The following is a 26,851-nucleotide window of genomic DNA, read 5'->3' as shown; positions in this document are numbered from 1 at the left end:
GGTCACATGTCCTTATAAGATAGTTCATAATTTTGGGGCGCCTGGGTGGCACAGCGGTTAAGCGTCTGCCTTCGGCTCAGGGCGTGATCCCAGCGTTATGGGATCGAGCCCCACATCAGGCTCCTCTGCTATGAGCCTGCTGCTTCCTCTCCCACTCCCCCTGCTTGTGTTCCCTCTCTCGCTGGCTGTCTCTATCTCTGTCGAATAAATAAATAAAATCTTTAAAAATAAAAAAATAAAAAAAAAATAAAATAGTTCATAATTTCAACAAAAAACTTGGGTTGACACCTGCAATTAAGCAGATAACAGTATCTCTATTAGTCTTTCTTTTTGGCCTTTCATCCACCTATTATTAAACACTATTTTAGTTGGTTTATAATGTAACATATAGGAAATACATAAAATATTAAATGCGTATTTTTTTTTATTCTTAGAGAATCGTGCTATATAAACACGGATGGATATTGATATCAAGAACCTGAAATGTAATGGTTATTTTAGGTAGGGTAAAAAAAATAAACATTTGATTCTATTCCGAAGTTAAATTTGTAGGGCTGGGGTAGAATTTAACCGTCTTCATTATAATTTGAAGCAGAGGGTCAGCCTTTGCAGAGTTGAGACTCTATCCGCATGTTCTGCTAGAATGAAGGTGTATCTAATGTAAGGGAATTTCATATCTTCTGTTCATCTAATAATTTCATAAATAGTTCGTGAATGTATTATGTGTAAAGAATATCTATCAAATGTATTCATTTTTGACTTCTAAGACAGTTTTGAAGTTTTCATGTAGTAGGTTGTATTTTACTCACTAGCTGAAAATACATCCTAGGGATGGAGCAGGTTAGTCAAAACACAGCCCATGATGTTTTCCCACTGTGTTCATAGTAAGGTAACTTCAGAGAAACAAAAAACTTCATTACAACAGTCTGAATGGATAGTAAAATCCACAGTAGGCTTTTTCCAGCCTTTGTTCTTTTCTTTTGAGCTGAAGCCTTTTTTTAAAAGCTATTTTGGAAGCATAATGTCTTATTTTTATATTTAGAACACTATATTGTAATCTAGACGGCAGTTATTTGTACAAAGGCAGAAATATCGTGTATGTCCTAGTCTTAGGATAGGCTAGGAAATTTAGAATATCCCGTAGAGCAACGGATTTCCGAATTAGAAGTCAAAGGGATAGTCAGTGATCTGGAGTTTTACATTATTGTAATTAGTTCTTTTTTCAGCACACTTTTATCCAGCATACTTATATATACTTCTAAGTTTATTAACATAGTCTACATGTTTGTAATTTATTCAGGCAGCTGTAGTCCTCTGCTCTTACTTGCTTAACACCCAACCTACTAGTGCTGAACATTGGTATTGTTTCCAATTTCACAAATAATACTGCTCCAGGGATATTTTGATACATATTCTATTCCTCTTTCTTTGTTTGTTTTCTTACAATAAAAGAAAATAGAAGCATAAGAATAAAGTTATCTCTAATTGTGTATCTTCAAGCAATAGCAGAAAACCTCGGCAATATTAAGAAAAAAATTGTATTTCTTATCATTTCTTAAAATGTGATATTATTTCTTTGCTGGAGACTGAGCAGTAAGCTGGCTATGGAAGAGAGGTCAGCTCTGACTCATTTGGAGTTCTGATTCATGCAGTCTCTGGGGAGAAGTGGTACTGGTCACACAACCACCACTCTCCCTGGGACTTACCCGGCGACTACTGGGTGACATTCGGCAGTCAGTTCAGCTAGTACTTCTTTGTTCTGTACAGTAGAGGCGGCGCGGCGCCAGAGGTTATGGGCACAGTAATGAAGCGCCAAGCATGCTCCCTGCCCCCAGACAGCTTAGATCCTAGGAAACCATTGAACAGCGGCGCGGCGTGTGGGAAGCGGAAGTCTTAGAGAAGCTAGGGCTCCCATAACACAGCACCACAAACTAGGGGCCTTAACCAACAGAAGCATGTTCTCTCACAGTTCTGGAGGCTGGGAGTCTGAGCTCAAGGTCTTGGCAGAATTGGTTCCTTCCGCGGGAGGGTGGCCGGCGTGAGGGAGAAATCTGCTCCATGCCATTCCCTCTAGCTTCTTGTGATTTGCTGGTGATCCTTGCTGTTCCTTGTCTCATCAAAACAGACGTGATCTCTATCTTCATCTTCTCATGATGTTGTCACTGTTGTGTATATCTGTGTCCAACTTTCCCTTCTTTATAAGGACACCAGTCACATTGGATCAGGTCCCATCCTAATGATCTCATTTTAACTTGATGACCTCTGTAAAGACCCTGTCTCCAAATAAGGTCACATTCTGAGGTATTGGGGATTGGGATGCCAACAAAGCTTTTCGGGACAACATAATTCAACCCATAACAGAGATCAGGAAAGGTGCAAGAAGCTCAGGAAGAGGTCGAATGCGGCGGACCTGGAAAGGCAGTAGGAGTTTTTGAGTGCTCTTTGTCCCCACATTGACAGCAGCAGCGGGGACATGCAGCACAATGATTGTTAACACCCACCTGGGCAGGTTGGTCCCTGCTATAAAAGGTGAACCTACAAGTCAAAACTGACTTAGAACAGAAATTGGTGCTTTTTCAAAAAGCATCATCAGGAAACAGAGCTTTTCTGTCAAAAGAGGAAGAAGGCGTTAAAGGTCCGTGCTTACAAATTAAATGTGGTGTCAGCTTAATATCAATGCCTGTGTTGTCGTTTGCTTACTTAAGTCATTTGCTTACTTGTCTTTGGTGAAGGGACATCTGGAAAGAAAGACCAGGCACACTTGCTGGAAAATTATATTTGGCCTTTCTAGTTCTAAACTAAATTATAATTCTTGACTTGAAAAATACCTTTAAAGCATTTGAGTTGTAATGATGAAATTATCTCTTAACTAAATATGTTAACAGGCTGTGATCTTTTCTTTAAAACTGCTTTTAGCTTTTAAGAAAATAAAGTTTCCATCATCCTGCTATGTCAATTCTTTTCATCTTAAACTCAGGGTGTCCTAGTTGGGTGACCTGGAAAACATGCTAACAGGAAGCTTTAAAAAGTTGGCTTTTTAAGTTAATTGATCCTTGTGTCACTATACCATTATATTGAAAATAATGCCTTATAAAAATATGCATAATGGAAGCAGTAGTTACTTAAATGATTGCATTAATTTGTAGCCAAAGATCTTGTGTGAAATTGTCATGTAGTCTTCTTTAAAAAATTCATATGTTCCATTTAGAGAAATTGAGAAATGTTTCCAGTGCCTGTAGAGTTCAAAATTAGCCAGATAGTATTTTCCTTTTCAAAAGGAAAAAATAGTTCAGAGAAATTTACTGAGCCATGTCACCTTCCTCTGCATGAATTTGGATTTTTAATATTTTTCCCCCTTTTTGAAGGCAAAGGAGAAGTAATTTATAGATGGAAGATAGGGAAGACATTTGTGGGAGATTTCTGGTAACAGGACAGATATATTTAATTTTTTTTTTCTACTAAAAATCTATGTACAGATTTTTTTTTTTTAATAGCTGCATGCAAGTTACTAAGTGAAACTGCAAATACATGCATGTCACATACTCTGAAATCTGTTGATGCTGGTCCTTTCTTAGTATGCCACCTTGCAAATGCCAGTGTCTATGCGTGCGTACTTCTGTCCAGGTGCTCAGTGGAGGGGCCCATGCAATACCAGAGTCCTTGTGCTGGAGCTGGTACTGATGAAGGGTTGTATTCTGACCATTAGAGGAACCCGTAACTCTCTGCACTCACTCAGTTAGCAGTGCAGGTTTCAAATAAATGTTGCCTTGGTGCTTTGTCTTTTGCTCATCAATAGTGAGGTCACAGGCTTTAGGACACAGCTCTCAAGGGGGCAGGAACTGTTCTTTACTCCCTTTGGTATTTCTAGAACCCAAAAATGTGCCTGGATTTGGTTAGCTGTTGTTGAATAACTTGTTTGTTGAATGTCCTAGCAACGAGGGAACAAAAGCCCCACACATGATCCGTAGATAAAGGAAAAAGACAGTTCAGAAGGCGGGAGATCAAAACCAGGCTTGGGGCAGTGGGAAGGCCCACCACTAACTCATCAGCCCTGCTGTTGCTTAGGATGCTCCGTGTCTGCGGCTGCTGCTGCTAAGAAGGCCCAAAGAAGCCAGCTTTTCTGAGACAGAAATGACTCAACGACATTTATTTAAATAGAAATGACTAGTTCAGAGATGCATTTTGCCTTAGTGACAATTGAGCAGGAACATTAAATATACTTGAATAAGCATGTGTTGTCGAAATAGGGATTTAGGGATTAGTCCAAATGCATCATAATAAATTTTTAAATTATTGTTTTGAGTTGAGCAGAGAATGTGTTTAGTGGAGAGTAGCTCTGCCCTGTGGGCTAGTTGGCTGTACCTGACAGACATTGTTAAGCTCTGTGCTTTTGTCTTGTGGTTACAGCAGGAGCATGGCACAGCTCCTGTCCCTGAGAAGAGCAAAATTCAGAATACTAGGGAGAGAAGCAATTGTCACCTTATACCACATTTGATAATAAAGACATCTCCACAGGATACAAGAGCAATGGTTTGCTCTTCAAATTTCTAAGGGAGTAGGTAAGCATCTGAGCTGATCTTTGAAGAACAAGCAGATTTTTAGGAGCATGTAAGGTAGGATGAAGGGAGAAGGAAGGCTTTCTAGAAGAACGGATTAACATTTCCAGAGGCACAGAGGTGAGCAAAACTGTGACCATCTCCTGTATGGATAGAGTCCAGAAGAATCTTTCCTCTTTATTTGTCAGATTTAAACAGGAAAGGTCATACACAGATTGTGGTTTTTAGGTTTATTTTACTTCAGTAAGCCTCAATTGTCCCATGTTATTAACCTGTTTTGGTAAATTAAAAGTTCCAGCTCCCACTCCAGGGATGATTCCAAAATCTAGCCAAGCATCAGACCACTTAGGGGAACCACTTGAAAATACAGATTTCTAGCACGTTTCCCCAGAAATTTTAATTCAGGAAGTATGGGGAAGAGCCTAAGAGGATGACTCTAAATTTCTCTTGACGGCTTTCTGCTGCTTCAGCCAGTTTTTTGCAAGAGCTCCATGACTTGGTTTGAAATGCTCCCCAGTGAGGTTCCTGTGGGGAGCTGGTGGCACGCTCTTTTTTCCTAACTGTAGGTGCTCCAGGGCCCAGGGAAATCGTATGTCAGGTCTCTTGCCTGCTGACATTCACATACAGGTAGAAGCAAGGTAAATTTTGTATCAGAGTGGCCTTGAGAGAAACAGATGCAGGAAAACACTACAACCGAGGAGAGTGGACTGCAGCTGTATCCCACTACCTCCTTCGGGGCTTGGGGGGTGGGGTGGGGAGAAGGAAACTGGTCTCAGTTTTTGACCTTGAAACCCCTTCTCAGTCAAAAATTACTGTGGACCCAAAGAGCTTTTGTATGTCTATTAATATTTATTGTGTTAGAAATTAAAACAAGTATTACCAATATTTACTAGCATATTCTAAAATTCTCATTACATGTTAATCAGAAATGACACTTTCATGAATAATGAATGAATATAAAAATATTTTTCAAAATAAAAAATTGGTGAGAAGAATGGCATTTTTACATTTTTGAAAATATGTTTAATTACTGAATAAATGGAAGACATTCTGTTTTTTGCAATATCACACATTATATAGCCTCTGAAAAACTGCACTGTCTACTCCTGAGACAAGGAGAGAGAGAACTAATGCCTTAGTATTATTATGAAAATGGTTTTGACTTTACAGATCCCCCCAACAGTCTTGGGGTTCCCCGGAGAATTTTCTCTCTTACGGCCACCCAGCAGAGCACCTGCTACCTGCCAACGTGTGTGCATGCATACTCACCCATGCGCACAAGCTTCCTATGTGTTAGTTACTGCCTGGGCTCCTCAAAATATGACTCTGAGGAGATCACTACCGTATTTCATTCTGTGAATTACTCTATTGGGAGCAGATTTTAAATCAACATAAAAGAAGACAGCTAAGTATTTGTTGAATGAATAAATGTTACATATTTATGCACTGTGTACCTCAATATGTTAGTTAATCGAATGATAAGATTAGACATCGGGCACCTGGGTGGGTCAGTCGGTTGGACGTCTGCCTTTGGCTCGGGTCATGATCCTGGGGTCCTGGGATCGAGTCCTGCATCAGGCTCCCTGCTCAGTGGGGAGTCTGCTTCTCCCCCTCCCTCTCCCACTCCCCCTACTTGTGCATGCGTGCACACATTCTCTCTCTGTTAAATAAAATCTTAAAAAAAAAAAAAAAAAAAGATTAGACATCCTTGCAGCCCACCTTTTAGAATCTGTGATTATTTCCAAGTAAATTAATACTTGGAAGCTAATATTCCCAATTAAAGCTAATATTCCCAATGAAAGGTCACACTGGATCGCAGTTAAGATAGGAAGTTCTGAATCCAGAAATCTTTGTCTGAATCTCTGCCCCGTTACTTACAGGGATCATGGGCAAGTGACTGAAAACCTTGGAGTCTCAGTTCCCCGAGCTGTAAAATGAGAAAAATAGTAGTAAAGGTTCACAGTCCCTTATATTCATTTCTAAAATTCAGACTGAATTTTGACATTTTATTTTGAAACGGAAATTTTATTTGTAACTCGTTGGACAGCAAAGGCTGACCTGAACCCATTTGGTTGCAAAGGCTGACCCGAACAGACCTCAATCTTTCTTCATCTAGTCTGCCTGTTGGAATAGTTGTATGTTTTGCTGCAGAAATTTAGTGTTTGATTATGTAGTACTGTCATAGGCCTTGGTTGGTCTATATATTTTAGATGTGTCATAGTAAATCATATATGCAAGGAGTTTGGATAAAGGATTGAGTATAGGTATTACCTGGTCAGGCTTAAATGGACTAATGTGGACATAGAATATCTAGAACACTGCCGAGCACATGCTAGCATATTCGGTACCATATACCTATTTGTTAAATAGGTAATATTTCCAGACAAACAAAGAAACCACTGAATAGAAAAGAAAGTACTTTTTATTTTACTAACATTTCCACATGAGTGAAGGCTGGAATTTTGCTTTATTTTTCCCTCTTGATTTGGGCAATAGAAAAAAAAACTGGCAAGGTGCTGTTTTCCTGCTTTGTATCTGAGAAAATAGTAGCACTGGCTGACCTTCATGCAGCATCCTGTGGGAGGGCGTAGTCCTAATGCGTCCTGGACCGAGGGCACTGCTCTGCCTCACCAGATTCTTGAGTGCATCCCTACAAGGCAAGACCTCTGGTGCTTGAACAGACCCTCCAGTCAGAGAGCGTTCACGTTGCCAGTGAAAATGGTTTATGATAGCATGATCCTAACTAGCCAGCTGGTGAAGGATAAGATGACAAGGAGATTTGACCTCCGGGGCCACCCCTGGAGTGGACTCCTGCATCACGCCTCTTCCATAAATGCAAAGTGACCGCCTGGAGAGTGGGATTTTGAACGGATTGGGCACTTCGGATGCTCACTAGGTATACGTCAGGGTGTAGACGGAAATTAACGTGTGCCCACCGGGCGTTGGTGCTTTGTTTTTGTTGTTGTTGTTGTTTTTAAGAATTTATGTATTTGACAGAGACAGTAAGAGAGGGAACACAAGCAAGGGGAGTGGGAGAGGGAGAAGCAGGCTTCCCGCAGAGCAGGGAGCCCAATGTAGGGCTCGATCCCAGGACCCTGGGATCATGACCTGAGCCGAAGGCAGATGCTTAATGGCTGAGCCACCCAGGCGCCCGGCGGCTTGGCACTCCGATCTGAAAGTGCCGAAGGTGTGTTGCAGACTGACCACGGGAGGTAGTCCCTGTCCTCGCCCGCGCCAGCAGCACTGGCTGACTGCCCTTCTGTCTTCTGTCACTGTGCAGTTCCCCCGGCAAGGCCTGCAGCAGACCCAGCAGCAGCAACAGACGGCCGCCCTGGTGCGGCAGCTCCAGAAGCAGCTTTCCAGTAAGTACCCCTGCCTCACGGACACACGGCTCCCAGGAGATTAAAGACAAGCAAGCAAAACACACGCGGTAGCTCCTCCAACACGGCCCTGTCTTCCTTCAGTACCCGACTCATCTTCATTGGAGTCCAGGCTGCTTTTTGTTTTGTTTTGTGTGGGTTTGGTTTTGGTTTAAATGCTCCTCCCCACCCCCCATGCTGGAAAGTCCCAGTCTTTTTTCTTTTCTTTTCTTTTCTTTTCTTTTCTTTTCTTTTCTTTTCTTTTCTTTTCTTTTCTTTTCTTTTGTTCAGTGAAGATGTTTTCCTCTTGCTTCCATCTGAACCTGGAAATGTTTTTTTTTCATTTGGGAGACACACATGGAGCTGCAGGTACCCTTTTATCAGGCTGAAAGGTTCAGAGACCAACTTGGCTGATGCCCTCAAGTGTGCTGACGAAGGAGGCAGCCTCCCAAGTCTCCCAGCGAGGAAGGCCAGCTCTAGACCTGTCTCCTGGTCCCTGGGGCCATGCCTGTTGTTGCCACTGCACCATCCTGTCCATCTGATAACCGTGCAGAGAACTCACCACCTGCTAACAGGGCAGGCAGCAGAGCAGGGGAGTGTGTCCCCAGTAATTCTGCCTGCTCTGCTGGTGTGATTTTTTTTTTTTTTTTAACTGTGTCGTCTCTCTAGAGTGATACCAACAACCCATTTCACCACACCTCTTCTAGATGCCGGCAGTGTGCTCTCATGAATCGAATCCCTCCTGTGCTGCTGTCACAGGACAGGAGATATTTTTAGAAATGGGAACCAGCCCCCTGTGATGCGAAGAACATTGGCCTGAGAGTTAGGAAGTCTGAATTCCGGTGCCAACTCTATCGCCATTATCTGGATCGTGTACTTTTTCATCTGTGCAGTGAGGAGACTAGTGGGAGTGGCAGTTTCTCCTGGGTCTCTGGTTATGTGACTTGGACGTATGGAGTGAAGGCCAGCTAGTCCTAAATACAGCTGTGCGACTCTGGTAGGATACTATTAGGAGGAGGGTCAGTTAGGACTGAGGGGCAGCTTGGTTTTGGTCTTAATTTTCTGCCTGGCTGCTGTCCATGTTGATTTCCTGGCAGAGGAAATGCCCCTCATATACCTTGTGTCTCTACCAGGGCATAACCAAAGTCTTCCCCTCTCCCCCTTTTTTTCCCTTCTTTTTCCTTCTTTTTCTGTCTTTTCTTTAAAAAATATTTCCCCTTTTTAGCCTCATTTAATTTGTTAAATCACTTAAATTTGTCTTCTAACTACTGTTTAACAGGTGTGGTCTATTACATGTCTGGTTAATATTTCATTGTTTTTATCCGAGAGTTATACTTTCACATGGCTAAAGAAGAGAATATAATTTTAAGGTAGAGACAGCATGCTTCTATTTTAGATTTTTTTCTAGTGTTTAGAAATAAGTACCTATGATTTTTATGCAGTGGCATCTATTTTGGGAGTTGTATCTATTATTTCCTGTTTCCCAGAGCTCATGATATGCAGTTTGTTTATTTGTTTTTTTAATCTGTCCTTTATGGATAACTTTCTTGGACCCAGGCACTATTATTACATATATGAATGCACTTAATTCCTAAACTGCCCAGTGAATGAAGGTATTACTATTCCCATACTGTAGATGAGGAAATAACTAAAGAGAAGGGAGATTGACTCATTTGCCCAAGGTTATTCAGCTAAAAGTAAGGGCAGAGTTGGGACTTGAGTTCGGATGGTCCCCTTCCAGAGCCTATGTCTTAACCACAATATATTCTACTGATATTAGTTAGCACTTAGGCCAGCCTCCTTTGTTGAATAATGGCCACTAAGTTGAGTTGCCCACCGCACAACTCCAGAAGGTTCCTTTTGTATCATAACCCATGTGAATGGGGCCTCTAGATTTGCATAGTCCCACCAGAGTTGTGGAAGCAGTAGTTATTTCTAAGTCCCTGACATTTTTTTGTGCCTACTGTTCTTTAGTTTTTCTGTGTGTGTGTGTGTGTGCACGTGTGCACATGTGTACATATATACATAGGCACACACCTGAGTCAACACACATAGCCACTCTTGCATGTGTAGACACCCTTACACACTTCTCTCTTAACATCTTATATGGCCATTTGCAGAAAATTATCCCATTTCATGCCACTTCTCTCAGTATAATGTCCGTGTTAAAGTAAAATCTCTGATCTGCTTTTATAAAAGTTTTCAGAACTTTCAATATTTTACAGTATCGTCCTTTTGTATGTTAGTATTGCGTTGTTTCTTAGTTTAGAGACAGAGACTTTAGAGGCGCTGGTTCCTCTCTGAAGGTTTTGTGCTGGCAGGTGTGGGACTCTGATGTAGAGCTGGTGCCCCTGTGGAATGAAGGCAGTTACGGTGTTCAGACCTTACCACTCAGGTCCCTGGACGAGCGTGCACTCCCTGGCCAGTCTGTCTGTTCTCCTCTTCTTGAGCCTGGTACTGAGAACAGTTGACAAGAGGGTAGCATCTATCTATGGCATAATTTTGCATCTGCGATTTTATTTGAATTTATTTTTCTCATTAGGTAACCAGCCACAGCAAGGAGTGACTCCCTATGGGCATCCATCACACTTCTGAATCTGGAAGAGGACAAGACATAAAGTTTTATGTTTGCACTGAAAAATAGAAAATCAAATTTAATGCATCAGTCATCTTTAGAAATGTCCCTTTCTTCTTTCCTTTCTTTGAAGTTTTCCTATATTTTGTGCTACATTTCATATAGAGGTATTTAAAACAAGAAGAAAAGGAGGAAGTGTGGTTTGGGGTTTTTTTTGGTTAAATTCAACGTTAAAGTAGGTATAAAAATGTGGATCATGTGAGCCTACTCCAGGAAGAGCGCGGTAGCAGATCTTTTGAAATTGGTGCTTTTTTTTGAATCTCATAGAAAGGATGAATTATGGTGGATTTAAAATATTGATGTATTCATTAATGATGAAGTTTGTTGTTTTCTTCTCTCCCCCCCAAACTGTGCTGGACCAAACTACTGATTTGAAAGGCATGTCGGATCTTGACAGGAGAGTAATCCATTTATTCTGCTTTCACCCTTGATGGTGAAATGGACATCTATTTGCATTGCTCTGATTTGAAATGTTTGTAATTTCATAAGCACTTTATAAACTTTGTTCTTATTTATGTAGGGTTTTTCTTTGCTTTTGTTGTGGTCAAAAGGTGCTGAAACAGATTGTTGCTTAGTACTTAAACTTCGTAGACCAAGGACTTCAACCCAGGCTTCTGTGAGAGCTACCCTCAGATGCGTGGAAGCCTCTTAGAAGTAGCCGTACTCGAATTTGTTTTCAGTGGCAAGAGCATTGACCAGAGTCTTTGTGAAGGTACAACATGTCAATTCTAAAGGCCCGAAAGAACCACAGTGGAATTGTTCCAATTATTTATTGCCACATTTGGCAGAAATGACTCTTGGTTCTCCTGAACCTTATGCCAACTTGAGAAAAAACAATCTTGCAGCTGGCCTGAGATTCCACAGTGCTCACACTTGACGTGGTTTCCAGAGAATCTGGCCCCCGAGTCCAGAAGGCTCTGGTTTTCATAAAGATGTATTTGCTGTTTATTTTGTATGGTAAGTATTTGCTATTTTGAATTTAATTATTAATGTTGGTGTCAGTCTTGGTTGTGTATTGCATATACGGTATTTATAAATTGGTGCAAAAAGCACAAGTAAATTATACATCAAATTTATTATAAAGAAATAGTAACTATTTTAACTTTGTTCAAGTATGTGGTAATTTGCTCCTATTAGAGTAAAAAAATACAGTAAATTATTATCAGTTTGTGTAACTTAAGAGTATTCCATATAATATTTTTTTAGATTTAGATGCATAAAATTTTGAATGTGAAAATTGCAGGGCATTTTAAAACATGTGGGGGATATTTTCCCATGTTTTGTGTTCATTCATTTTCTTTTGCCATATGATTTTACATGTAATGTAGTTGAGCATACTGTGAATAGATTTGTCTATAGTGAGCAAACCACGTAGAACTACTTTTTTTAAAATGTAGCTAGTACGACTTTAGACTATTTCTTTTGCAAATCATTATATAAATAATTTATATCTTCCTAGGTGAGTTACTCATTGCAAAGTTTGACTCATGCAAACGACCTCAAATACATGTCCGCTTACTTTGCTGTGGCAGCGTCCCTGTGAACTGCTTTGTACACTGTGAAATAGTTCACTCCAGCCTGCTCATTTCATGTTTACTCTGGGCTGGAAAAGACTTTGCCAAAACATTAAAGACCATTCTTTACACGAAATTAACATACTCTATCTGCTTTCAGAAGACAGATCTTTACATTTCAGCTGGTTTTGTATATCAGGTTTTGGGGGTTTTTTTTTCCTCTTGAGAATCATACGTAGAGTCCATGAAGTTATTTTTCTTCAAAGTAATCTATCCATATAATGATTGCCTTGGCAAAACAACTGAAATGTGAATGTTGTGCCTAGTGAGTGAGTCCTGTTCTGTCCTGAGTTCCTTTTCAAGAATTATTGGTATTTAAAATGCCAGTTTTCAGTCTGAACCATATATTTTTATAGTTCAGTATCGCAAACAGCAGTCATATTGTTTCAAGAATGAGTGTTATAATTGCATAGCATTCGTATGCACTTTATATTTTGCATAAGGTAGTGAAATTATTAATAATCATTTTGCACATGAAAGCTGTGGGGTATACTTTTTTTCTTGTTATGTCCTTTTCTTTTCAGGTGACAAAGCTAAGTCATGGTAAAGCCCTATAGTTCAGATTCTGTGGAAAGTTGAGGAAAAACCTAGGACTGGCTTACCCCTGTGCATTATAAAGAGAACAACTGGAATTTTTAATCTAGTCTTAGCATATTTCCTTCCACTTAATTCCACATCCTGAGAGGTTTTTTTCTTAGCAAGTGCATTAATTTGCATTAAAATGATCACGAGGGAAAGCCCTATCCTTTGACACAAGCTGGTAATTTGCTTTGTAAGATAGGAGATTATCTTTGGATAAGATGGAGACCTCCCTTCCCCTTAAAAATAAGACTTTGAAATTGAATGTAATTGGGCTTCAGAATCCCTTGGACATACCTGTTTATACTCTAGTTTCATTCCTAATAGCTTCCATTCGTCAGTCTTATTTACTCCTTTTGGCCGGGAAGTGGAAGGAGATCACGGTGAGAATGAGTATCCTTTGACCTCTTGTGGCCACAGGGTACCAGCATCAGAGATAGTAGCAGTCAGGTCACCTCTTAGATGGAGCTGCTGACAGTTGTGATGGAAACACAATGAAGTAAGCTCCCCTGTGTCTCAGCTCATCAGCAGGGGCTAACATAGTTCTGTTTTGTGTGTTGAGATATCCAAGCAAGACCTATGGCATTTTTTTCCCACTTTAAATAACTGGCAGATATTTGAATCAATTCTGGATAAATTACACTGAAACATCCCAGCTTCTAGAATTCGAAAAGATGAATCATAATGTCCCCCAAATCAATTCACCTTGAATTACAAAAAGCAACATTTTGTGTAGGTACAATGAAACTTCATTATATGTATTCTAGATCTTCCCATTTTCCTCTCCCATAAAGGATTATCACTTAATGAACTAACATGTTCATAAGGCAGTGGTTCTTCCTCAGAATATTTTCCTTATAAAGAGCTCCAAACCAAGGATGCCTGTGCTAGATTTTGAAGTGATGAAGTTTCATTGCATTTTTGAAGACTTTTTAATGAGTTTCTCTCGATAACGAAGTAATCAACCCCCTTTTCACTTTTTATGATGTGTAGGTGTTAAGTTGCTTTTTACATGTATTATTAAAACATTTTTGTATTCCCCATCAATGAAAATTTTCAGTGTACACATAAGAGAATCATAATCAAAACCATTTGGAGCTTATTTTCTCTAGGTTTTACGAAAATATTTCTAAACCAGCCACAAAATACCTGTACATCAAAATGGTAAATTTACAATCAAGACTGCAAATTTAATCTTTTCCATTGTCTCTCTTCTCAGTGCCATGCTTGTAACATGGATAGAAGGTGGACACTAGGCAACTGGTAGAGAAAGAAAAAAGTCCATTCTTTAATGAAAGAGTTCAGATACATTAGCCATTTGTTATTTTATGGTGGACAGTTTTACCTTAATGTTCATTGTTATTTGTTGGCAAAATAAAAGTGCCTTAAGTTAAAAGTTTGTTTGGAGATCAATTAACGAAATCACTATCAGTCATATTGCATTTATTTACAAGTCTTTTTTTTTTATTTTGCATGTCCATTATAAATTTAATATTGTAAATGTACTCAAATTCATTTACATGCCTATGGCTGCCTTTGATTAAACTTCTTCCAAAAAATAAACTCTGTCCAGATGTTGACTTTGTTCAATTTTTATTTCATGTCAGATTACCTGAACATAAGTTGTTGCATAATCACTACCGAGTGGATTTCTCGCTGTGCATTTGTAGATCCCAGAATCGGAGGTTTGGGGATTCTGAATGATGAGGGTACCTTGGGGGTGAAAAGGCTCAAGTCTTTGAGTCCCCCCTTTATTTGCCATTGAGAGCGACGAATGGTCCGGCCGCTCCCATGTGATTTCTGGCTTGGGGACTCCCAGGGCCATACATCGGAGCTGAACAGCTGCTCCTGTCCTTGTGAGAATGCTCCTGGGTATACGATTTGTAATTCGGGGTGGGTAGGCTACAACCATTACTGGGACAGTAATCAGTGCGTGGCCAATGCTATTTTGAGCCGTACAAATGTAGTTGCCTCTGTCATAAGCTGTTGCTTCTTTAATGACTAAGGTGCCATTTTCATGCAATATGTATTTTCCACTACTTTGAGGCCTATCTATTATATAACCACTTGGTATAGTCCATTTAATATTTGGCTTAGGGCTTCCATCAGACACACAGTGCAATGACAGAGATTCTCCGCTGATACAGTAAACTGTGCCTAATGCGTAAGTAAGAATCACCGGCTTCTGGCCAATTTCTAACACAATTAATTTTTCAATGTAGCCGACTTTATTTCTTGCTGCACACCGGTATTTTCCTACATCATCCCGAGTTGTTTTAGAAATGATGAAAGAGCCATTGCTTGCTATCAGATACTGAGAAATTTGTGGTTCATTGGGAAATCTTGTGCCATTTGGTAAAATCCAGATTATTTCAGGGGGTGGGTTTCCATCAACAGAACAATTCAATGCTGTGGGCTTTCCAAGCTGGGCAACTATTTTTTCATTAAATGGATTTCTGAATGTTGGTCGTCTTAGCATTTCCAATACCTCTAACCGTACCACCAGCATGCTCTCCCCTCCTTCGTTCCGAGCCACACAGATAAAATCTGCCGAGTCTGAAAACCTCACATTCCTAATTTCCAAGGTTCCGTTTTTATGGACTGTGATTCTGCTTCCATAGTATGGGGCCGTGAGGAAAATATTGTCTGGCATAATCCACATGATTTGAGGAGATGGTGTTCCTTCAGCTCTGCAGTCAAAGTGTTTTTTGGAATGCCTCACGGCTGTGGTTTTAATGACTGTTTTATTTGTATACAGACCATTGATTAATGGAGGTTTGGAGACAACATCCAGTTTGTACATTTTGGTGTCATCCCCACTGGGATTTCGGGCCACGCATACGTACTCTCCAGAATCGAGCAGTTTCACTTTGTTGATGGACAAAGACCCGTTGGCATGAAATGTGTACCTATCCTTAGAGAATGAAATCATGTCATGGGAAGGCAGCAACCAAAATACTTTTGGTTTGGGTTCCCCGATGACCTCACAGTCAAGGACCACTGTGTCTCCAGCCTTGATTCTCGTGTCAGTCTTGTAACCCTGCCTGATCCGTGGGGTAGGTGTTATTACTGTTAGATGGACCTTCATTTCATCCTTGCCCAGAGTGTTCTGGGCATAGCAAGTATAATCTCCTTCCTCTGCTATCCCAACTTTGTTGAAGTATAGGGTTCCATTGTCAAAAAGGGTGTACCTCCTGGTCCCACCGCCACTGTCATCGGCTTGCATTGCATTGTTTATCATCGTTCCGTCGGGCAAACTCCACGATATCTCAGGCACTGGTGAGCCAGAAGCCTCACAATCAACTTGGAAATCTTTCCCATGAAATACTTGTTTTTTAAAATGTTGCTTGTGATCAATTTTGGCCGGTTTCAGTCGGAGGCTCACATGCATCAGTATCAGATCATCTCCCATTTTGTTTCTGGCCACACACAAGTAGTCACCACCATCCTTTTCTGTTATTGATCCAATAAACAAGGATCCATTTGGGTAGACATGGATGCGACTGCCCATTCTAAGGGGAGAAGAGACGGATTTGAGTGTGCAGCTAATCGCAAGGGGTGAGGGGAGTTGTCCTTATTGACATAGGATTAGCATTATAGACATTTTCTTAAACGGTTGCAATAAAATTAAAATCAGTACTGTCTCCTAAGCCATTTCCTGACAGAAAATTATCTAACTGAACAGTTACAATTTAGTGAAATGCAACTCCTTTTTACAATGATGATTTGAAAGATACAATGCTGAGAATGCTAGAAATAATGGATACCTTAGACACAGGACTTTCTTGACCATTTTACGTATCAAATGATTGTTTTGTGATATGTCAGTAAAGAACTTTCATGCATACTTGGTTCAGAAGAGATGCCAGATTACATTTTTTTGAAAAGATTAACAAAATAGAGTTCTTTGGTTACGAAATAAGTTCTACTTTGCTATAAAGAGAGAAAGTGCCAATATAAGACTCATTAGAAGCCTGCTGTTGCATCTGACTTTTGCCGGCAACTGTAAAGTGGTCTGCATTTTGTCAACCTGTGGACAGCGCCGTTTTTCTCCCTGAAGTCATTACACAGCATGCCATTACCACAGTGAGCCACCAGGTGGCACATCTTTCCTGATAACAACCAAATTCAGCTTTTCAACAAGACCAGTGGAAATTGAATTGGTGCTAAAACCGGGATCAAGAACACCCATAAAAGAACATCTACATATGTTTTTCTTCTTATTTTTTGGCAATGTGCTAAAAGCAGGTAAGTGAAAGTGGAGAGGAAAGGGGGGACAGCCTTTCATAGGATAGCAGCTAACCAAGTCAAACAGCCCAAGTCACTTTTCATTCTTCAGCAAACAAGTATGGAGAGTATTGTGTGGCACATTACAAAAGGTACTGTTCTTTTTAAATCTTTTTTTTTTTTTTTAAGATTTATCTATTTGACAGAGAGACAGCCAGTGAGAGAGGGAACACAAGCAGCGGGAGTGGGAGAGGAAGAAACAGGCACCCAGCAGAGGAGCCTGATGCGGGGCTCGATCCCAGGGACCTGGGATTACGCCCTGAGCTAAAGGCAGATGCTCAATGACTGAGCCACCCAGGCGCCCCTGTTCTTTTTAAATCTTTAAGTAGTTCCTCACTATACAGCCGGATACTTTATTTAGAGAGCCTTAGTAGTTCGATACTTAGATAGCCTTAGTAACTTGCCTCAGGTCTCAAGGCTGGTTCTCAAACTGCTTTCTTTTTCACGATGCTACACTACCATCTGATATTCTTTCCTAATGCTTTTACAAAAGCACTGACTCGGATGCATATGAAAATCATTTATGGAGTGTGAGTCCCACCTCCAGAATTTGACTTACTTGGGGTGGAGTGTGGCGGAGGCATCAAGATTCTGAGTTTTCCAGTGATTCTCATGTGCAGCCAAGTCTGAGAACCACTGCTCTTAATATTGGCTCTCAAAAACCATCCTGCATCGAAATCACATGGCGCCTGCACTCATTTAAGATGCATATTTCCAGGCTTCACTTCTCAGAGCTTCTGACTCACTAGATCCGGCCAGGGATCTGGGAACCCACTGAGGAATGAAGGTCCCAGGCGACCGTGACTCTTATGAACAATAAAGTTTGAGAACCAGTCTCAAATTTTAGCAGGCACTAAAATCACCTGGAAGGCTTTTAAGAACACAGATCGCTCGTTAGAATCGTTTTCACTAAGTTCTCAGGCAAGGCTAATGCTCCTGGCAAGGAGACTACATCCTTGGAAAGCCATTGAGAGTGACTTTGTCCCGCCCCCCCCAATCTGATGTCTTTGGAGGTGGTAATATAGCAGAAGAGACTATAGCTGTTTCTTTTTATAAAGTGATATTTTTAAAGAGAAAGTTTACTTTTCAAAGTAGTGTGTTCCCCCAAGTAAAAGAAATAGAGCTCTTTATGAAGATTAATACACAGGGAAGCATCTGTAGTCCTTCGAAAGCAATGCTCCTCAGACTTGACTGAGCATGTGATTCATCTGGGTATCTTTCTAAAGTGCAGATTCTGACACAACATGTCGGGTGGGACCTGAGGTTTTGCTCTTGTAACAAGCTGCAAGATTCTGAAGAAGAGGAAACCATTCTGTGCTGAAACATGTCACATATGTTGAAAGTACTGGAGATAGACTGGTAGGTGCTCTGAGTCTGAGACCATTTAAAAATCCAGAAAAGGCTTTTTGTTTCAGGTGACAAGTCGGCTTTAAGAATGTGACCGGCTTTTGCTTATTCTGGTCATGGTGGAGTAGACTCAGATAAGCATAGCTATGATGACTGTTTTCTCATTTTTAGAATCCAAAATTCAAACTTTAGAAGCTATGAAATGGAAACAGCAGGACTTTCTTTTTCTTGCAATATATTACCCCTTTTATTTCAGTTGATTTATCTAAAGCTTCTAAGTAAAGAATATTCTTGCCTTTTTGAAGTTAGTGGCAAAACAATAATTGAGGTGTTCAGTCAGCAAACAAGTTGAATTCCATTATAAAAGAAAAATGCCAGTATCTCTGGTGGGCCCATGGTAGCATCTGTAATTTTTATTTATTTTTTAAGATTTATTTGAGAGAGAGTTGGGGGAGAGGCAGAGAGAGAGAACTTCAAACAGACTCCCCACTAAGCACAGAGCCTTACGGGGGGCTTGATCCCATGACCCCAAGACCATGACCCAAGTGGAAATCAAGAGTCAGCCACTCAACCGACCAAGCCATGCAGGTGCCCCGTCTGTGATCTTTATACACTCCATTGCCTCTTCCACCATTTGAACAATCTGTCCCATAAATACTTCCCCAAAATAAAATATAAACAACCTACTTAATTTCTTTGCTGTTTATCTCTGAAGGATCTGTTGGAATACCTGGTCAAGATTTATTCTGAGATACTAATAATGTGTTTTAGAACACTCTCCAGACTTCCTTTGGGTCAACTTTTTAAAACATTCCTTAAATTTGTTCATGTCTCTTGATATTTTCCAAAACTGACTTAACATCCAGTAAGTGTTTTAGATCTTTTCCTTAACAACCCAAATTTTGAACTTTATCTGTTATTCACATCACAAGTGTAATGCCTTCTATACTATATATAGATTTTGCATGGGTAGTGGAAATTGTATTCAAAATTACATAGAACCTTGATTGCATTACAAAATCCCCTCCTCTTTTTGGAGAGAGAAATTATAAATACCTTTCCACAGTTACCATTTTAAAGCTGTCACAAGTATGAGAGCAAATGAAATTCTCAATTTGCTTTTAACTATGTAAATTTAATAAGAATTGAATAGCTGGCCCTTAAAGTTAAGCATGTAAGAAGCTTGGTTTTTATATTTAACATTAAACTCAAAAGGATTAGGTCTCTTTAGAAGGAGTTATTTTTATATGCAGAGTCTATGAGCTCTCTGAATCTGCTGCTGGCCTCACTGTATCACTTTTTCCATTTCAGAAACTGTACAGCTAAATAGATAAAGAAGATAATCTCAACACAAAGTTATGGTTTACCTGTGCCACTGGTCGACAACAGCCTTGGATGGTAGCCTCCAGATTATTTTGGGTTTGGGTTCCCCAGTGGCTGAGCAGTTCAGTAGTAATTTGTCCCCAAAATTCACCTCAGTCCACTTCTGGGATGCAAATTCTATCCTGGGGGTGGTTTCTCGCTCTTCCACTGTAAGAATTACCACTCTTCTCTCTGAGCCAGTGGAGCTGGTAGCAATGCATTCGTAAGTGCCCCTGTCTGAAGAGGCTACATTTCTTATATGCAGAGTCCCATTTGAAAATAACAGCAACTTGGAATTTATAAACTGCAGTGGTTTCACTTCAGTGCCATCAGAGAGGACCCAGTGAACACTGGGCTGAGGAGTTCCTTTGGCAGTACAGGGCAATTTCAAACTTTCACCCCAAGTCCCTACAATGACTTGCCTCTTTTGCTCTAGAATAACAGGTGGGGCTGCAATGACTTGTATTTTGACCAGCAGTGAATCCTGGCCAGCTGAGTTGTTGGCCATGCATTTGTAAAAGCCCCGGTCATAAATGCTGAGATTGTAGATGACCAATGTTCCATCAGATGTCACCAGGGCCTGCCTATTCCCCTCAGATGATTCTGAAACCACTGTTTGGTTTGCCAGAACCCAGGAAATTGTAGGACTTGGTCTACCTTCAGCTCTGCACTTCAACTCCACGCTGCTTCCAGAGTGGACTGTGATCTCTTTGGTACGTCTATCCAGGATCCTGGGGGGATAGGAAACCACGGACAACGTGACATGAAGGCGGTCAGTGCCTAATGGATTGGATGCTGAGCACAGGTACTGTCCACGGTCCTGAATGTCCACCCTCTGTATGGACAGGGTGCCATTGGGTAGCACCTGGAATCTGCTATTCTGTTTCCTTTTAGATATATCAAATCCTGATGAGAAGAAAGAAATCTGTAGTCATTGGTCATCAAAGATTAAATAGAAAACAAATTGTTCAAGGGGAAGTCTCAAGAGGAAAGCTTTGGGGGATGCGGTTAGGCTACTGAGAGCAAATATATTTAAATTAAAAATTACGACACTTAGTGTTAAGAGTATCAGAGTTATTCCTGGAAGCTTTTTATTTCCATAATTTTAATTTAAAAAACCGTATGGTTCAACATAATGACCCTTCTCTTTTTCAACTCATATTTCCCTGTATCTGCTTTCAAAGCATTACAAAAAATGTTCTTAATGAACATGTTTTAAAACCCAATGCACAAAAAAAAGTTATGCAGCAAGTGTCAAATGAGAATATCAATAGTTTCTGTATCCTGGAGAGATTTGGAAGTGGTGTTGATTCTTTGGATGTGTAACCCCAAAACATAACATAATCTTTTCCTTGTTTTGTGACTAAAGAATACTAAATGTAAAAAAAAAAAAAGTTTCAGGTACCTGATGAGACTCTGGTCCAGTGGATGGTGGGCAGGGGATTTCCAACAGCCTCACAAGGAAGAAAGGCATCTGAGTCAGCAGGAACAGTAAAACTTGCTGCTTTTCCTCCAACTATTCTGGGCCTTTCAAATATATTCCTAGACAAAGAATCAAAGGGAAGGAGTTCAGAGGTTGTTATTTTTTGAACTGGTGTGTTATCCAAGTCATTTTTCTTTGCAGTCTTCTGAATATCCCAATTTGAAGCATGAGTGGTGTCCTCTGGCAAGCCTGGAGTGGGCAATATGTTCACTATTGGCGTTTTGCCTTTTTCAGCAATTTCTGGGTATGACTTGTGCCAGAAGTGGTTTTCTGACCAGGGAGAGGAAGTCAGTTTAGAATTCTGTGGTTTAACTGTTATTAGTGCTGGCGTAGAAGTAGAATGAAACAGATAGGGGTAGATAAAGTGGGTGGTTCCAATTGTGACCTTGACATTTGGGCGAACTTTGGGAGATGCTGCAACCTCTGCTGCTAATTGCTGTGGATTAGCATTGTGCCTAGAGTATTCACGTGGCTTGACCACTGTATCTGTTATCCTAAAAACNCTGTATCTGTCATCCTAAAAACGGGAGTTGCCATGTTGTCTGTGACTGCACTTTGATTACTCAAGGGATGGGAGGTGGGAATTGGCATTGGAGCAGCGCTGCTACTCAGGAATGGCGTCATGGTTGAGTGTCTAATGACTGTGTTCCTAGTTGTGGTGCTCTGGAGCAGTTTGCTAGACAAAGTGATTTCAGAAACAGTTCTGCTCTTCACAGTCTGAGTATTCTCTTGGGGTAGTTCTTCAATTACATCTGTCAGAGTAAACGTTCTTGGATAAAGATCCATTGTGCTTGAAATTGCTTTCATGTTTTCTAAGGGAGAATGAGTGAAAGCAGAGACACTGGGCTTCGTTGAAGTTTCAGTTGCAGTTAGATCAGGAGGTGTCATAGTAGTGGATGCAGTGAAGCCAGAACTCTGACTGGGAGAGGAGTGTGGGTCATTCTTGTTCCTCTGAGGCTCCTTTTTTCTTTGTATGTTTCGTGTGCTGGGTCTGGCTATTTGGGTTTTACTGATAATGACTGATGCAGGGGCAGTAGGAGAAACTGTCAACCTGGCTGTCTGCATTGATATGAAATTGGTACTTGATTCTTTGCTGGAGATATGAAGAGGTGTAGGGTAAACTGGGGGAAAGAACAGCTTCTTCATTGTTGGGAGACTTACTGGACTGTGTGTTTCAGTGATATTTTGGTGAATTGTAGCTGTTGTTATAGATGGAATTTGCATCACACTTGCTGAGGCTGTTGTGAAATGGAAAGGGAAAACTTTATCTGTGGGTAAAGCAGGAGATATATTAGTAAGCACCGTGGCTGTGTTTTTTGGTGAGCTAAATTGACGTTGATTCTTTAACCTCTCTTTTTGGACGTGGTTATTTACAAAGATCTGATGCCAGGGAATTTTCCTTCTTAAAAATCTGGTAACGGCTGTAGTAGTAGACATAGGTGGCTTGGTGGTGGGATATGGAAGTGGTGATATAATCATTGAATCTCTTTTAACTTCATTGGTATTAGACACACTTGGGTAACCACTATTTATTATAGGAACTTTTTCCACAGGTAAGGATTTGGGGGAATGAGTCATAACTGCATCAGTTGGAGTCACTTGGGTACTTTCAGCACCGAAATATATTATTGTGGGTATTGTTTCCTCAATATTTACACTTGGTTTGTTCTCAAATAGTAATGATGGATTGTGGCCTAAAGTTGTAGACTCTTCTGTGACTTTGGCAATTTCAGCTTTGGTGCGCATGATGGGGGAAGAACTTGGAAAAGACAGTACTGCCTCAGCAGTGGTCAGCCTTTCCCTGGGAGAACAGGATGGGCACACCACATTGACCTCTGTGGCTGAAAATGCAGTAGTGCTTTCTTCAGAAGAAACTCTGAATGTTGGTCTCACAAAGCCATATCTATGCTGTCGAAGAATTGGAGTTCTATATGGGCTGATAATTCGACCCCTACCCCAAATTTTCCTCCATCTTCCAAAGCGCCTGGATGTTAGTGGGATGTTAGTTGTACTATTTCTAGGACTCTGTGACTGAGAATGAGCAGCAGTGTATGGGCCTGAAGGTATCTCAGAGGTGCCAAGCTTTTGAGTAATGTATGGATAGAGGTGATTGCTCCTGGGGTCACTGACTCCTGTTATGGATATCTGATGACTATCTGTGGCTTTGCTGTTAGCACTACTCAGCATTTTGATATTGACATCTTTGCTCACAGTCCCCACTGCTGTTGGGAGTGTACTTTGTAAATGCTCTTTTTCCCTCCCAGTGTTGTCAGCTTCCTGAAATTGCATTGCATCAGGTACTAGAGGAAAGATGGTGGAGAAATTTTCATTGGTTGTGCCATGAATTTTGCTTGATAAGGTTGGGTTTCTCTTCTTTGACATGGCTGTAGTTCTAATAGGAGATAGTTTGAAATCTATTGGTTTTTCAGGTGGTAGTATTTGTGGACCCACAACTGGAGAGACTTCAGTGACAGCAGTTATATTTGTCACAGGGCTATCAGGTATTCTTCTGGAATTAGCAATCACTGTCCTTGCCAGAACACTAGGAGCCTTGGTTGCCAGGACCGTAAATTCCTCATCTGGAGGGAGCATGCCTGAAGAGTCTGTTTCCTCACCAGGTATCTTCAGGAGCTGGGTGACCACTGGAGAGGGGCTCGCTGTAGTATTTTCTTGCTTCTCTGGCATAGTATTCTTTTTAGCTTTCTCCAAAAGTGCTGCCCAGTGTTGTGGGTCAATTCTCTGAGCAGAGGAAGGGAAGGACCGCCTGTGCTCTCTAAAATGTCGATTTGGTGAATCTCCTCGCCGCCGGTGTATTGACTCACGATAGTTGTGCTTTTTGCTTGTACTCAGGACTTGTTTTCCAGTCTCAGCTCCCACTGGAACAGCTGTAGGGAGTTGCACAGCTGGTGGGTCCTTAAGGTGAGCAATGGGATTGGGCTCATCAGGTCCAGATCCATATGTTTCCATGTTATGCTCTACTGGCTTTTGCCCTTTTGTTTTGACTGAAACTTGGTTAATCAAAAAGTCAACCCCTGATGGGTTGGCTGCTACACAACAATAATAACCCTGGTTTTTTTGAGTGACCTGTAATATTCTTAGTGTGCCATTTTTAAGAATTTGCTTGTCTCTGGAGGACTGATAAAGCACCATGTTTCCTGGAAGAACCCAGCTAACAGAGGCATCTGGGATACCAGAAGAATGGCATGGAAGGTCAAGTGTTTCACCAGTGAAAACTGTATAATGAGCTCCATTTTCATGGTAGGCTTCTATGGAGGGCTCCACCACAGTAATTCTATAGGTGAGAATATCTGCATCATCATAATTGGTGCTTATGCAGTGGTATATACCTGTGTCAAAACTATCAGCCATCTGGAGTTCTAGTTTTCCACTTTTGTCTATTAGGATTCGTCCATCCTCACTAACATAAGGGGCTCTCACTTTACTCCCATCAGCCAGAAGCCACTCCAGATGTGGGGTAGGGTGTCCTTGGCCTGGGCATTCTAGGCTAATGGTCCCACCAATCAAAACAGTGTGTTCCAGCTTAGTATTGTTATCTCTGGAAATCATGGTCCATTTGTGTTTCACTGGCCTTATTTCTGCCCTTGGTAAAGTGACTTGAATATCACTGGAGTACTGGATGTGCAGTGTGCTGAGTGTGGTGGCCGTTCTATTTAGCTGCAAGGAGACTTGGTCTTGCATTAACCAGGGGGGATCTATTGTGAGATCAGCCTCTATGTCGGTAAAGATGTCTTCAGGTTTCGGAGCCACCTGTTTATATTTGTAGCAGCGTTGTGGTGTTTCAGTGAGCAAGTGGCTCCTTTCTAGAATTAGAGGAGAATCACTGTACAAAGCCAGAACTTGCCACACTTGCTGAATGTGATTGTTACCTATGTCACACACCAGAAATGTTGAAAATGTTGTATTTAGCATGATATAGTCATTTTTTTCAGTGAATGCAATGGATGATGTCTTTGAGGGTTTTTGGATACTGCAGACCATGTTAGCTTCATTTCCAAACTGATCGGTTATATTCAAAGTGAGGGAGCCAAAGGGTGCCATGAAATCTTGGGAAGAGATGGACACAGGACTGCTGTCTTCCAGAATAGTCAGGCTCTTTAATTTCAGGGATGGATCAATGGTTGGCTTGACACACAGGAAAGCTGCAGCTGGGACCATAGCTAAGGGCATGCCTTTAGAGGTCCTGGGGTTCATGCAAAGTGGACATTGTTGAGGACTGGAAGGACTTCTGTCTTTTTTGCATTTTATTATATCTAGGAAAAATGACAATTGAGTTATTGCCAGCTGTGGTCTCTTTACATTTGAACATTTAAAAGAAATAGCTTTTGCTAAAATTTGAAAGAACAATTTGGAATTTTAGTGTTTCATAGAAAGTTTCCTAGTTTTTTGTCTTTAGGTTGATTTCTAAAAAGATATTGTCTATATACCCTGCCACAGTATTATATCTGTGGTCACAAGGATTTTTGTCTGTCTGGTTGATTGCGCTATTTCCCATACCTAGCAAGTGCCTGATATATATTTGGTACTCAGAAAATATTACCTAAAAGAATAATTACCTTATACAGGAAACTTTTTATGTTTCTCACTTTTTACTAAGAGTAGTAGTAGTTTGGTTCTATTTCCTCATTTTAATGTTTTAAGGGCCATAGAACTTCATTGTTCTTTAAAAAATTAAATGTTTGGTAGATTCACAAACAGGTTAAGAAGAGTTAATACCTATTCTCCTCAAACTATTCCAAAATACAGAAGAGGAAGGAAAGCTTCCAAACACATTCTAGGAGGCCAGCATTACCCTGATACCAAAACCAGACAAAGATACCACCAAGCAAGAAAACTACAGACCAACATCCTTGATAAATATACATGTAAAAATCCTCAACAAAATATTAGCCAACTGCATTTAACAATACATTAAAAGGACCATTCACCATGATCAAATGGGATTTATTCTGGTAACATAAGGATGGTTCAGTATTCACAAATCAATCAATGTGATAAACTACATCAACAAAACAAAGGGTTAATATCATATGATCATCTCAACAGATGAGAATAGGAAACATTTGACAAAATTCAACATCTGTTCATGATAAAAACTATCAACAAAGTGGGTTTAGAGGAAACCTACCTGAAGAGAATAAAGGCCAAATATGACAAACCCACAGCTAACACCAACATCATGGTGAAACAGAACTTTCCTCTAAGATCAGGAACAACTCAAGGGTATCCACTCTCACCACTTTTATTCAACATAGTGCTCTTCAGAAGTCCTACTTGCAGCAGTCAGACAAGAAAAAGAAATAAAAGGCATCCAGACTGATGTGGAAGAATGAAACTGTCACTCTTTGCGGATGACCTGATAGAACTGTTAGAACCGATCAATAAATTCAGTAAAATCACAGGATACAAAATTAACATACAGAGATGGGTTGCATTTCTATACACTAATAATGAAGAGATGAAAGAGAAATTAATAAAATATCTAGGAATAAACTTAACCAAGGAGGTGAAAGACCTATACTCTGAAAAATATAAAACACTGACAAAAGAAATTGAGGGCAACATGAACAAATATAAAGATATTCCATGCTCATGGATTGGAAGAATTAATATAATTAAAATGTCTGTACTAACAAAACCAATCTATGGAT

The 26,851-nt window shown here is 40.5% G+C and overlaps 2 protein-coding genes across 17 annotated transcripts in view; one reads left to right on the top strand and one right to left on the bottom strand.

Moving 5' to 3' along the window:
• MED12L (mediator complex subunit 12L) overlaps positions 1-14,259 on the top strand; it is a 361,057-nt gene extending 346,798 nt beyond the window's left edge. For 11 of the 16 annotated variants that reach the window (XM_034664493.1, XM_034664507.1, XM_034664515.1 and 8 more), the window contains 2 exons: positions 7,837-7,918; positions 10,458-14,257. In XM_034664493.1, coding sequence (XP_034520384.1) covers positions 7,837-7,918; positions 10,458-10,510 — 135 coding nt within the window. In that variant the 3' untranslated portion in view covers positions 10,511-14,257. Of the gene's footprint in view, positions 1-7,836; positions 7,919-10,457 lie in introns of all 16 variants that reach the window. The other 5 variants (XM_034664561.1, XM_034664519.1, XM_034664545.1 and 2 more) reach the window with 2 other exon arrangements.
• Positions 14,260-14,278: 19 nt separating this feature from the next.
• IGSF10 (immunoglobulin superfamily member 10) overlaps positions 14,279-26,851 on the bottom strand; it is a 65,456-nt gene continuing 52,883 nt past the window's right edge. Inside the window, 4 exon segments of the mRNA XM_019796519.2 lie at positions 14,279-16,215; positions 19,705-20,605; positions 21,105-21,693; positions 21,696-25,453. Coding sequence (XP_019652078.2) covers positions 14,307-16,215; positions 19,705-20,605; positions 21,105-21,693; positions 21,696-25,453 — 7,157 coding nt within the window. The 3' untranslated portion in view covers positions 14,279-14,306.

Source organism: Ailuropoda melanoleuca, chromosome 1, assembly GCF_002007445.2.
Source record: "Ailuropoda melanoleuca isolate Jingjing chromosome 1, ASM200744v2, whole genome shotgun sequence".
NCBI classification, from domain to species: Eukaryota; Metazoa; Chordata; class Mammalia; order Carnivora; family Ursidae; genus Ailuropoda; species Ailuropoda melanoleuca.
The sequence above is the reverse complement of the archived record's forward strand: the minus strand, read 5'-3'. Positions and strand labels throughout refer to the sequence as shown.